Source organism: Podarcis vaucheri (genome assembly GCF_965113315.1).
Source record: "Podarcis vaucheri genome assembly, chromosome: 1".
In the NCBI taxonomy this organism is placed as follows: Eukaryota; Metazoa; Chordata; class Lepidosauria; order Squamata; family Lacertidae; genus Podarcis; species Podarcis vaucheri.
In genome coordinates, this window is record NC_138759.1 from 16,671,878 (window position 1) to 16,684,545 (window position 12,668).

The 12,668-nt window shown below is 45.6% G+C and overlaps 1 protein-coding gene across 1 annotated transcript in view; it reads right to left on the minus strand.

Moving 5' to 3' along the window:
• The window catches only part of TECPR2 (tectonin beta-propeller repeat containing 2), a gene marked incomplete at its 3' end in the record, with an annotated part of 52,833 nt that overhangs the window by 2,101 nt on the left and 38,064 nt on the right, over positions 1-12,668 (minus strand). The window contains exon 19 of the mRNA XM_082236395.1: positions 2-110. Coding sequence (XP_082092521.1) covers positions 2-110 — 109 coding nt within the window. The remainder of the gene's footprint in view (position 1; positions 111-12,668) is intronic.

The following is a 12,668-nucleotide window of genomic DNA, read 5'->3' on the forward strand; positions in this document are numbered from 1 at the left end:
ATCTCCTCTGTAATCCCCGTGCGAACATGGACGTTCCATTTGTTGTCGATCGCCCACAGGCTCTGATCGTTGGGACTTGAGAACACACTAACCAAGTTGACTCCAACTGGCTGCAAAAGATAATACAACGGTCAATGTCATCCTCTGCCGTTTGATACAAACCCTCTCTAATGGATCGGCACTGACTGAGAGGCGGGAAATTAAATTAAAGATGAACTGCTGGAAGGAGTGGAGAGAAAGTGCCGGATGTATATTGGCAGTCAAAAGAGCCTCAGTAAACGTAGCATTATTGTTATTTATTGCAGAAAGCAAACTCAAACCAAATTACGATAGATAACATTCCATTTCGCCTCTGGGAAGGCAAAAAACACCCGTAAAATGCAGGCTCAATATCACTTTCTCCAAAAACCCAAAGTAACTAATGATATTTATGTAATGCTTCTGTTTTAAAATCTGAACCCGGTGCCAAATTTCCATTAAGTGCAACAGGAAGCAAATCTGTCATGGAAAGAGAAATATGGTAGGCGAGAGACTCCATGTCATACTGTTCTTACAAAGAGATTCTCTTCTCTCCGTCTCTCGCTCTCTGAAACACACACATTTCATTTTTCATGACTGCATCCTACAGAAGTTTCCCATCGTGTTTCTATTTAAATATCAAATAATACAGAACACATCCGAATATGACACATGCGCACAAGCCCTTGCTATTTGCAGTGTCAATGCCTTTTGATTCTTATGGCTCCCTATTATTTCTGCAATAGGTTTATAGTCTAAGCTACAGCATCTGGTGCATTTAAAAGCTAGCAGGTCTTTTTGTGGCTTTTGCAAACTAAAGCCTAGTTCGTCAGATGCCTAAACCATTGGCAAAGAGCGGCACGGTGCTTGACTTTGCTGCAGGGCTAAGATTCAGCAACCATGTAACCGGAGTCTTTTAAAATTCAGCCTTGGATTTAAAAAAAGAGTCTGGCTTGCATTCCATATTACTGGCCAACATGCATGTGGGGAATATGTGATTTGGAGTGGGGGGGGGGGCAGAGGAAGGAGGACAAAACATAAACTGTAACTGCAACATAAAAGTAACTGTGTTTGACCCATAAAGAAAAATCTAAGTTGGCTGCTAATGTGTAATGAGTAAAAGATCCCTTGCAATACCCAACAGCTATTCCTTCATGTTTGTTATTGTTTCTGTTGGTGTTCGGAGGGCATTTCACAGCTCATACTCAACCGTGCAGTCACACAAGACTGGGAGGCATCGTGTGGGTGTGGGACTCTGAAGAGCCTCATACAAAACTGTCCTGCTTGACTTCCTCTGTGCAGCAATGTGCTTGCTATCTGCCTGTCCCGCTTACTGTGGGTGCTGCAAAGTGATAAGAAATGATGTGTTCCACATAAGATACTGGTAGCTTCAAAAACTTCGAAGAGCTGGCTAACGTTTCACCTGCAATGCTCAAATGGCCCTTAAAATAAGTTGGCATCGGTGACATTTGCAGTAGCTGTTGTTGACACACCACCACAACAATCCTCCTCACAATTCAGCAGCAGAGGCTTCATTTATAAATGTTTTTTTTAGAGAACAGAGAAAAAATGCTTTTTTTTAGAGAACAGGATAATTCCCCCCTGTTTTCTTGTCATCTGTAGACCAGAGTGTGGTGTGCTAGATCAGCAGTCTGTGTTCAGGACCCAGACATCATAATTGAAATACTTTATTGTCACTTGTACAACTTGTATACAGTGAGATTACACAAGCACCCCCCACTCAGCTCTCTTAGTCTTAATTCCCCTCGTTTACTGACGCACACCCACCAAACCCAAAAGTCAGTTGCCCTGTTGTTATCTTTTCATTCAGCAGCCTAACAGCCCATGGATAGAAGCTGTTCTTTAACCTGTTGGTGCGACTAATCATGCTTCTTCTATATCTTCTGCCTGAGGGCAGGAGATCAAGAAAGTGCTGGCCACGGTGTGAATCATCCCTGAGAATTCTCCTCACTCTCCTGAGGCAACGTTCTTCCACTATTTCATCCAGCGGATTCACGGGACAGCCCATAATATCTTGTGCTGTATTCACCACCCTCTGTAGGCGCTTCCTATCAGTTGATGTCAAACCAGCGTACCACACCGTGATGCAGTATGAAAGGACACTTTCTATTGTGGACCAGTAGAAGGAGATCATTAAATGTTGATTGACATTGTTCTTTCTCAATACTCTGAGGAGATGGAGTCTCTGTTGGGCTTTCTTAACCACCTGGGTTGTGTTGATTTTCCAAGTAAGGTCTTCACTGAGATAAACTCCTAGGAATTTAAAGGAAGAGACTCCCTCCACACAGGGCTAAGAACGTCCTGACACCTGTCCTCCACCTCATCCCCAATGCATAGTCATCCAAACATTTAAATCTCATCGATAGCTAAAACCAGGGTGGAGAGCCAGAGGCTGAATGCGGCCCTGCAGGCTCTCAGTCTGGCCCTTGGCACTCTCCATAAGCCACAGCCTCTCCCTAGGCCATGCCCCTCATTGCTTCTGCTCTGCTCCCACCTTGAATGTTTTTACCTGGTTGTAATGTGTCCTTGGACAGCAAATAGATTCTTGCTTGCCTGGGTAGAGGCTGGAGAGAGGGCTTTTTGCGTATGTTGGTAGAAACCTCAGGCTTTTGGGTGTCTGGAATTTAGCCTCTTGCACAAAGGTAATAATCTCCCTTCATCACCCACCCCCTTCTCATTTCCCCCAGCGCCACCTGCGTTGGCTTGTAGCCCCAGGAGGGTTCCCTATTAGGGCGTGGGGCCCTCTGGCTGAAAGCCTGATGTTGCCCTGGGAGGGGTCCCTAGGGCAAGAGCAGAATTCAGGGTGACTTGCACGCTACCGCCGTCGTGGCAGTGCAAAGTAGCAGAGCAGAGACAGAGATCACACACCCAGAAACTTAGTTGATCTTGTAGTTCTGATCACACAGTACAGGAGAAGGGATCTTTGGGTCGCTTGCCAGTTTGAGCTGGAGGAGAGCTTTTCATCCCAATCGCTATGATCAGATTCTGACTGGAAAGGGGATGATACTTGTATACTGCATCATAAAAAATATCAAAGCGGTTCACAAGCATTACACACACACACACACACACACACACACACACACCACGTACAAAATTTAAGGTAGCGGATCATCAGATAACTATTACAGGAAATAGTTTCTTAATTGTCTGTGTAAGCCTGGCGGCACAGAAAACATTCCCCCGCAAATATTTGAAAGTTAAGGCAGAAGACACCTGCTAAATCTCTGCTGGACGAGCATCCCATAGGACTGGGCCGATGAGACTACAGTGGTGCCTCGCAAGACGAAATTAATACGTTCCACGAGTCTCTTCGTCTTGCGTTTTTTTCGTCTTGCGAAGGACGGCTATTAGTGGCTTAGCGGCTATTAACGGCTTCGCGGCTTTAAGAAAAAGGAAACAAACTCGCAAGAACTCGCAAGACGTTTCGTCTTGCGAAGCAAGCCCATAGGGAAATTCGTCTTGCGGAACGACTCAAAAAACGGAAAACCCTTTCGTCTAGCGAGTTTTTCGTCTTGCGAGGCATTCGTCTTGCGGGGCACCACTGTAAAGGCTCTGTTTCATGGTGATGTCAAACGAGCCTCATCAACTTGGAGGATACTGGGTGGAACTGAACACTGCGCTCCTGCTGTTCCACCTGTGCAAGCATTGCAGATTATTTATTATTATTATTATTATTATTATTATTATTATTATTATTACTACTACTACAGTGGATGCTCGGGTTGTGAACGTGATCCGTGCAGGAGGCACGCTTGCAACCCTCAGCGTCGTGTCTGTGCACGCGTGGGTTGTGATTCGGCGCTTTTGCGCATGCACAAAGCGCAATTTAGTGCTTCTGCGCATGTGCGAGTGCCGAAACCCAGAAGTAACCCGTTCCGGTACTTTTGGGTTTTGGTGCGTCCTTAACCCGAAAACGCGCAACCTGAAGCTCCAGTAATCCAAGGTATGACTGTATTATTAAATGTGTGTCCCAGCGGCACAATGGGTCAGTGCATCTGGCTGCTAACCAGAAAGTTGGTGCTTTGAGTCCACCCAGGGACGGGTTCCCTTCCAACAAGTCTATGCTTCTATGTATACCAGGGGTCGGCAAGGTTTACCTCGCCTGGGCCAGTTCACTCCAGCGGAGATCCCTCCGTGGGCTGGATTGCGCACATGCACACGATTTCCGGCATCTGCGCAGAAGCAATTTCCAGTGCCATGGAAGCGAGTCCCCACGCTGCGCTGGTTTAGAACACAATGCGGGGACTCGCCAAGCAGGCGGCTTGTGGGCCAGTTAAATGACCCCTGTGGGCTGCTTGTGGCCCGTGGGCCTTAGTTTGCCTACCCCTGATGTGTACCACCCTTCGTTCGAAGAACACAGGGCAGTTTGCAACAGAAAAATACAAACCGAGATGACAAAATATATAATATAGAAACACCCTCCGCCCCGCCACCCATATTATTCTGGGAGATCCAGGGCATCCATGGGGGGCAGGAGAAGGTAGGGGAGCCCTGTTGTGCAATCAGATGTCCTTGCACAGGCAAATCCTGCCCGTAAGTGTTCAGAAACAGTACTTTTATCACTCCAAACTCGGGGTAATTATTTAGAAATCCTTTCCAGCCTTTAATAAGCCATTCGTGCATTCCCAACACGCATGTTATGAAAAGAAGACTTGAAAGATAAAAAGGGAAGTGAGCAAAAGAGAGAGAAAGAAAGAAGGAATGAAAAAGCAGTCAAATGTGGGTGGCACAAGCAAGATGAGCTAGCCCTTCATCCAAAGGCTCCTCGTCTCAAAGAGACCACCAAACAGGGGCTACACTGGGAATCACTCGAGGCAGGATGCGTGAGCAGGGCCCATCGCTGACCTTTATCCTGCAATCTCATTTTACAAGCTTCATTCCCAAAAGTACAACTGGGCGCCTGGAGGAAAATTTAGTGCTGCAAGTTTGAACATGTGCTTAGGCAGACACGTGGGTGTCCTCTGAAAACCCTTAAACAGATCCACACTCTGCTCTGCTGCATGCACCGTCTCCTGTGCCCACTCCACTCTATTAAAATAATATTTTTTTAAAGCCCATATATTCCTTGACCTAACGGCAATAAAGTATTTTTACCCTGCTCTCCAGCTGAAAAGGTCTCCAGAAAGGGGTTACAATGATCAGTAACAAGATGACGGCTCACTCGGTAGAGCACGAGACTCTTAATTTTTCAGGGTTGTGGGTTCGAGGCCTATGCTGGGCAAAAGGTTCCTGCATTGCAGGGGTTGGACTAGATGGCCCTCGGGGGTCCCTTCCAACTCTACAATTCTGCGATTCCATGCTCCTTGTGCAATACAGAAGACATGGCACAAAAGGAGAAAGTGACTGGGAGGAAGGAGGGGAAAACAGCAACACCCAGGCACTCCTGCTTTCTGGCAAGGAAGAACGAAGCAAGCTCTCTGCAGCTGCTCCATTTCTGGGCAATTGATAGGGCTAGGCCTTGGTCCAGTATATCTGAAGGAGCGTCTCCACCCCCATCGTTCTACCCGGACACTGAGGTCCAGCTCCGAGGGCCTTCTGGCGGTTCCCTCCCTGCGAGAAGCCAAGTTACAGGGAACCAGGCAGAGGGCCTTCTCAGTAGTGGCGCCTTCCCTGTGGAACGCCCTCCCATCAGATGTCAAAGAGATAAACAACTACCAGACTTTTAGAAGACATCTGAAGGCAGCTCTCTTTAGGGAAGCTTTTCATGTTTGATGCATTATGGTATTTTAATATTTTGTTGGTAGCTGCCCAGAGTGGCTGGGGAAGCCCAGCCAGATGGGCGGGGTATAAATAATAAATAATTATTACTATTATTATTATTCCCATTGCTATGATGTTCTTCCTGGGAGGAACCTCTTTGTGGCTTTTATGTTCAGTGGTAGAAAGCCGAGCATGCTTCCCTTCAGCTCTGCATTCCCGGGGATGATTTTGGCACCCATCTGCAAACCGCACTCACGTGTCCAGGCAACCAGAGAGACTCGTGCACGGTCTGAGGCACCCTGAACAGCTGCAAAGATGAGCATGTCTGAGATTGCCCAGCTTCTGAACAGAAGACTTCCGGGGAACCATGTGCACGCTGATCTTCATAGTGAGGCATGAAGAAGGGGCAGGGCACATGTCTATTGCAGGGACACTGGAGGCCAGTCTTTATAAAGGTAAAGGGACCCCTGACCATTAGGTCCAGTCGTGGCCGACTCTGGGGTTGCGGAGCTCATCTCGCTTTATTGGCCGAGGGAGCCGGCGTACAGCTTCCGGGTCATGTGGCCAGCATGACTAAGCCGCTTCTGGCGAACCAGAGCAGCGCACGGAAATGCCGTTTACCTTCCCGCCAGAGCGGTACCTATTTATCTACTTGCACTTTGACGTGCTTTCGAACTGCTAGGTTGGCAGGAGCAGGGACCGAGCAACGGGAGCTCACCCTGTCGCGGGGATTCAAACCGCCAACCTTCTGATCGGCAAGTCCTAGGCTCTGTGGTTTAACCCACAGCGCCACCCGCGTCCCTGCCAGTCTTTATAGGAGGCCAGTATTGCCTCCTTTCCCTGGCAGTAAGCAGCTCTTCAGTTTCTCAACAGATAGAGCAATTATCCCATCACCTGCTACCTGATCCTTTTAATGGATACTGAGCCTGGGACCTTATGCACACGCCGCTTGGCATCTCTATGCCACCAAGTCTTCCATTGATTTCTTAGGATCCTGCCTTGTAGCCACATTGGGTGGGTGTGTTGTGGGAGATCCACGACCAGGATGTCCCTCGACAATAAAAAATAGATCCAAGCAGCTGTAGCTGAGAGTCAGATCAGCACCGCAGTGCTGCAGGAAGGAAGACATTAGCCTTTTGTCCCCATGTCCAAGCTATTATTTGCCCAATGTTGCAAAATATGCAGGTAACCACAAGCAGGGCAGGATTTAGGTCTGATGAGGCCCTAAGCTACTGAAGGTGATGGAGCCCTTTATACGTCCAGCTGTCCTTTGTCAACAACAAATGGTTGCTGGTTTTTGTGTTGAATATATGCTATATGGTAATTTATAGACCTAATAGGTATCTAAAGCCATTTGCAAAATGTAAACATAACAAATGTAAACAAAGTAATTTGTTTTTTATCCTATATTTTGGATTGGAAATGTACATTGTTGTTTTTTCCTTTAATTTTTTTTGGGGGGGCCTAAAGCTACAGCTTGTTTAGCTTATACGTAAATCCGGCACTGCCCACAAGGCAAAGGGAATTGTGTGTGTGAACCTGTGAGAGATTTCATTTTGGTAATCAGTGCAAGGATTAGGGGAGCGGTTTGAGAGAGGAACCTTGAAACTTGCCTGGCAAACGCACCCTGCATATCTCCTTTGATCTTTTAAAAATAACCTTGGAGATCCCTTCACAGACCTCCCCCCACATCCCTCCATTACAGTTTTAGCTTTTAGATTCATTATAGCAAGACTAGCTAACAGGTGGCTCTCCAAGCATTGCTAAACAACAACTCCCATAAGCCAATGTCCAGGGATGAAAGGAGTTGTAGTGTAATAAAAAAATTAAGGTCTTATTATGTTCGTGAATGTGCCAGCCAGGCGCATGCATAGATGTGTGGACCTCATGTCTGCAAGGAGGGAGGGGGTGAGGGAACATTCCCATTGTCTCAGGAATTGGGTAATCACCATCTCAAAGGAATGAGCAGACTACCAGGAAAGGCAATCAGATAAGGCATTATCAGATAACCGGGCAGACAGGAAAAACAACATTCAAATTTCTGTTGTAGACCACCTTTTCTGTGATGTAGGTCTGATGTTTGTGGGGGGTGGTCTTGGGCTACACCCCTTCTGTGATGTATGTATGATGTATGGAGGGGTGGTCTTGAGCTCCAGGGCAGGGAATTTAAAATGTCTATATAAGGGGGGGGGCACACCTGGGTTCTGGGTCCTCCTCCTTTCCTGCGTGTGCGGGGAGCACCCTGCTGCTACAGCTTTAATAAAGATCAGGCTTACTAGCTGCTTTGCTTCTCAATATTCTCTGGTTGGCATCTGTTATTTTCTCCTACCAACAGGGAACCCACGTAAGGACTCTATACGGGCTCTTGGATACCCCATAAGGGAAGAAGGGCAGATTTTGTTTACAACAGCAGTACACCAACATTTTTGGGGTGTGTGTCTGTGTTATATTACCTATCACTATGTTAGGCTCTTACAGTTCAATATTCATGTTATTACTCCTCAATTTTTTATTCTGCTCCTTTCTAGCGAGGGTGCTTCCATCCCATTTCCTTTGCATCCTCACAGCAACATTGCGAGGCGGGCTGGGCAAGAAAGATAGCGACTGGATCAACCTTTGTGGCCTAGTGTGAATTTGAACAGGGGTCTTTCATCCACTAGACCACACTGGCTCTAAACAGAGGTCACTTTCTCGCTCCTTTTGTAGATATGGCTTTTTTTTGATACAGGGTGAGGCGCTAAAATACCTGTCAAGTGTCTACTCTAGTAGGTACTGATGGGATGTTTCATCATCAGAGTCATGGCACAGAATCCCCCAATGCCTGAAGAAATTCCTAATGGAAGAGGCCCACAGGAGTCACCTTGCTCACTCACACTCCAGTTTAGTTAAGCATCTCTCCTGGATCCCCTTTCAAGCTGCTGCTGTTTATTTACAGCAGTGTTTACATTCCCTGTGTCATCTGAGATAAAGATCAAAAACACCTGAGAATTGGAAAGAGTGGATCATCCATCAGCTGTTCCCTTTTCTCTTACTTGAGCTACCGCCTCCCGCCTCCTGCCCCTGAGGCACAGTAGGAAACTCAAAAAGCTACGAAAAACATATTCCAACACCAAAATTAGGATAAACCGCCCACCCTGCACAAACAAGGCAACACTCGTTTTATTAAGGATTCTTGCCTCTCTCTCTTTAAAGCCGGAGTCAGTCTTAGCTTTAAGCAGGACGGAGCAAGAGAAGCTAATTGTGAATTAAGTTGTTTATTATTTCATTTTTACCATCATGGGAAGTAATAGTTAGATTTGCTGCCTAGGCACCAAAACGCAGTGGGCTTTCTTTCTATGCAAGTCGCCTAGGGACCTTCACATCGAAGGCAATGCATAAAACAACAACAACAACAACAACAACAACAACAACAACAACAACAACAACAACAACAGATATCCACATGAGCCCTTAATAAAACAGGGGTGAGTCATTGAAGAACACTTTCACAGATGCATGTCTCTGTCTTGCCATACTAAATAGTGCACATTTTCTGACTTAAGCACAGCACTGAGAGACAAGCGGGGGCGGAAATTATCGGATGCAAAGATAAATCAATCTAAGGATGTTCTTGGAAGGAAAGTCTCCAGGAGACCCTCTCCCACCATCCCACCTGGAGGGGCTCTGAAGGAGGGATCCAGGTAGCTGCAGGAATTGGAAACCCTCCTTCTGCAAACTTCCCTCAAGTTAAACTCGGAACCTAAGCCCATAAAAGTGAAGAAATACATTCAAAAACTTGAAACAACCATATCATGGAAGGATCATTAGGCACCTTTAGGTGCCAGGCGAAAACGTTCCTCTTCAACCAGGCCTTTGGCTGATTGACATTTAATGCTCTTTTAAATGTGTTCTGGGAGGGGAGAGGGTTATTGGTTTGATTATATTCTTTTTTTATCATGCATTTTGTGCTTTTTGTATTGCAATTTTATGCTGTGATCATCAGGATCAGACATCCCATTAAAATGCACTGGGAACTAAACACAATCATATACTAACATCATCAGAATCAGATCACCCAGTGCATTTTTAATGGGGTGTCTGATGATTATGATGGTGATTATTATTATTATTATTATTACTACTACTACTACTACTCTCCCCATCTATCATGCCTACAGATTACTAGAATTGCTAAAGGAATAAAACAAAAAGGACTTCATTCTACCCAACAAGAGTGTGCTGTAAATACACACACACACACACACACACACACACACACACACACACCAAACCCCTAATATTTATAAGTTGAACAAAATCTGTAAAAGTAAAAGTATAGAAATGCCATTGTGATGAATGACAACAAAGAGACAATGGATTTACCGTATTTTTTGCTCTATAAGACTCACTTTTTCCCTCCTAAAAAGTAAGGGGAAATGTGTGTGCGTCTTATGGAGCGAATGCAGGCTGTGCAGCTATCCCAGAAGCCAGAACAGCAAGAGGGATTGCTGCTTTCACTGCGCAGCGATCCCTCTTGCTGTTCTGGCTTCTGGGATTCAGAATATTTTTTTTCTTGTTTTCCTCCTCCAAAAACTAGGTGCGTCTTGTGGTCTGGTTCGTCTTAATAGAGCAAAAAATACGGTACTTCTGGGATGCTCAAATGCTGGAGCAGAGAACAGACTTTTTCTCAAACCTGACAAGAGATTTAAAAGTGCACTTCTCACAGAGCAAAAGGGCATTCTGACAGCTTGTTTGTATACTGTTAGAAGTCCAGAGCAGAACAGGCTATGTTGTGATAAACAACTGTTCCATATTTTAATAGCTCCCCGGCCTGTCATTTTGCTGACCGCTGATCTCGGCTCAGCAAACAGAAAAACAGGATGGTAAACAGCCGATCTGCTTTCACATGAGAGGGGTCGGGAGTCATCCCACAAGCTGCGGAGAGAACACGATGAAAGGAGCATGTGCACATTTATCAGTTATAAGCCAGCATTTAAAGCCAAGGCTCAGATTCACAAGGAGAGGTAAGGTCTAGTTACTCAAATCGCCGGCGAAAATCCAAGAAAGGCGATGTTATTTTAGGCGACAGATTTATGATCCATATCAACCCTGACAGAAGTCGTGTTGCCCTAGAATTTTGGAGTGTTACACAAGCGGTGCAGCTAAAGACGAAAATTCAGCCACTTGCAGGCAAATTTCATGACTCACGAGTTCTGAGACACAGCAAATTATTCTGTCTGGCTGAAGGATCAGGCTGTTCTGCCTCACTGATGGCAGAGGCTGTATTCTGAGAGCAGGGTTGTACCTGAAGCCACTGAAAGCCTTGGCAACACCCCTCTCTCACCCTCCCTGCCTGCTCTGTGCCATCCCTTCTTTTGCCCATTGCTGTGAACATGATGTAACGTAACCTCCTAGGTTAAGTCAGTGAGATGCAGCCCAAATGACATTAACTGGGGTCCTGCAAAGCTTGCTGAATGACTTGCTAAGAAGACACTCGCCTGCTAACATCTGTTGGCCGAAAGCTAGATTTGAGCTGGGCTTTGGGGCGTTAGGCGATATGAAGTTGCACTTTTTTACATTTTCTTGTACCCATTTGGCCTAATGAACTGGAATTCTCCCAGATGCTATTACGTAACCAAGAGATTACTTCTCTGGAAGGTTGGGGGCGGGGAATGGCCCGAATTCTTTGCTCTTTGAGATCAACTGCATTAGGCTTGCATTGCTGATGTTTGGCAAGAAAGGAAGAATTTCCAGTTTTGGGGGGGAATGGGATATCAAGACAGGAGGAGAAACCAGGTTGGAAAAGATTATTAGTACAGTGGTGCCTCGCAAGACGAAATTAATTGGTTCTGCGAGTTTTTTCGTCTTGCGAATTTTTCGTCTTCCGAAGCACGGTCAAGTCGCAACTGCACCTCTTCAAGCGGTTTTAAGAAAAAGGAAACAAACTTGCAAGACGTTTTCGTCTTGTGAAGCAAGCCCATAGGGAAATTCGTCTTGCGAAGCAACTCAAAAAACGAAAAACTCTTTCGTCTTGTGCGTTTTTCGTCTTCCGAGGCATTCGTCTTGCGAGGTACCACTGTATCAAGTTCACCTCCAGCTACGAAAGTCCAGTTCCCCCCCATTAAAGGCTACCCCACCGTCCACTTCAAAAACAGATGCAGGAATTCAGCTAGGATCTATGCTGGAAAGACAGAATGGTGCTCTGACCATGCACACCAGGGTTCATTCTGGTATCTCAATCTTCTACTAAATATTACCAGGTCTATGACAGCCTTAAGTCCATAGCTGAGCCCTCCCTCCTGCCCCACAGCATTCCCAGACCTGAGAATCTTCACTTGCCGCCACTGAAGAATTGGGATCTTTTCATGTCAGAAGGCCTAAAGATTAGAGGCTGAATTAAAAACAAGATCAACATCGTGACATAATATATTAAAATGTAGCTTATTCAGTTGACAACCAAGCCCAGTATGTACAAAATACAAATCCTATTTTGTCAGTGCAGTAATACGTTCATTTCTGATTTCTTCATCTCCTCTTTTGTATTTTTCTGTCTGACGTATTCCTTAGAAGAGTGACATGAAATAATCTTCTAAGTGTCTAATGAAGATGATAAAGTTGGTAGACAAAAGAAACTAGCACTGGTAGATGCTGGCACAGACAGACAAGAGAAGGATTCCTTGATATTCCCCTGTTTCGCCCGAAGGGGCTTCATCAGCTGTGCATAGTTCAGTACTGTCTATAACAGCTACATGGAACTTATTTATAACAGGTTCTCAGTTGAGGTAAAATACAAGAGAAGATGAAGAAATTAGAAATGAATGTATTACGGCACTGACAAAATAGGATTTGTATTTTGTACATACAGTGGTACCTCGGGTTAAGTACTTAATTCATTCCCGAGGTCTGTTCTTAACCTGAAACTGTTCTTAACTTGAAGCACCACTTTA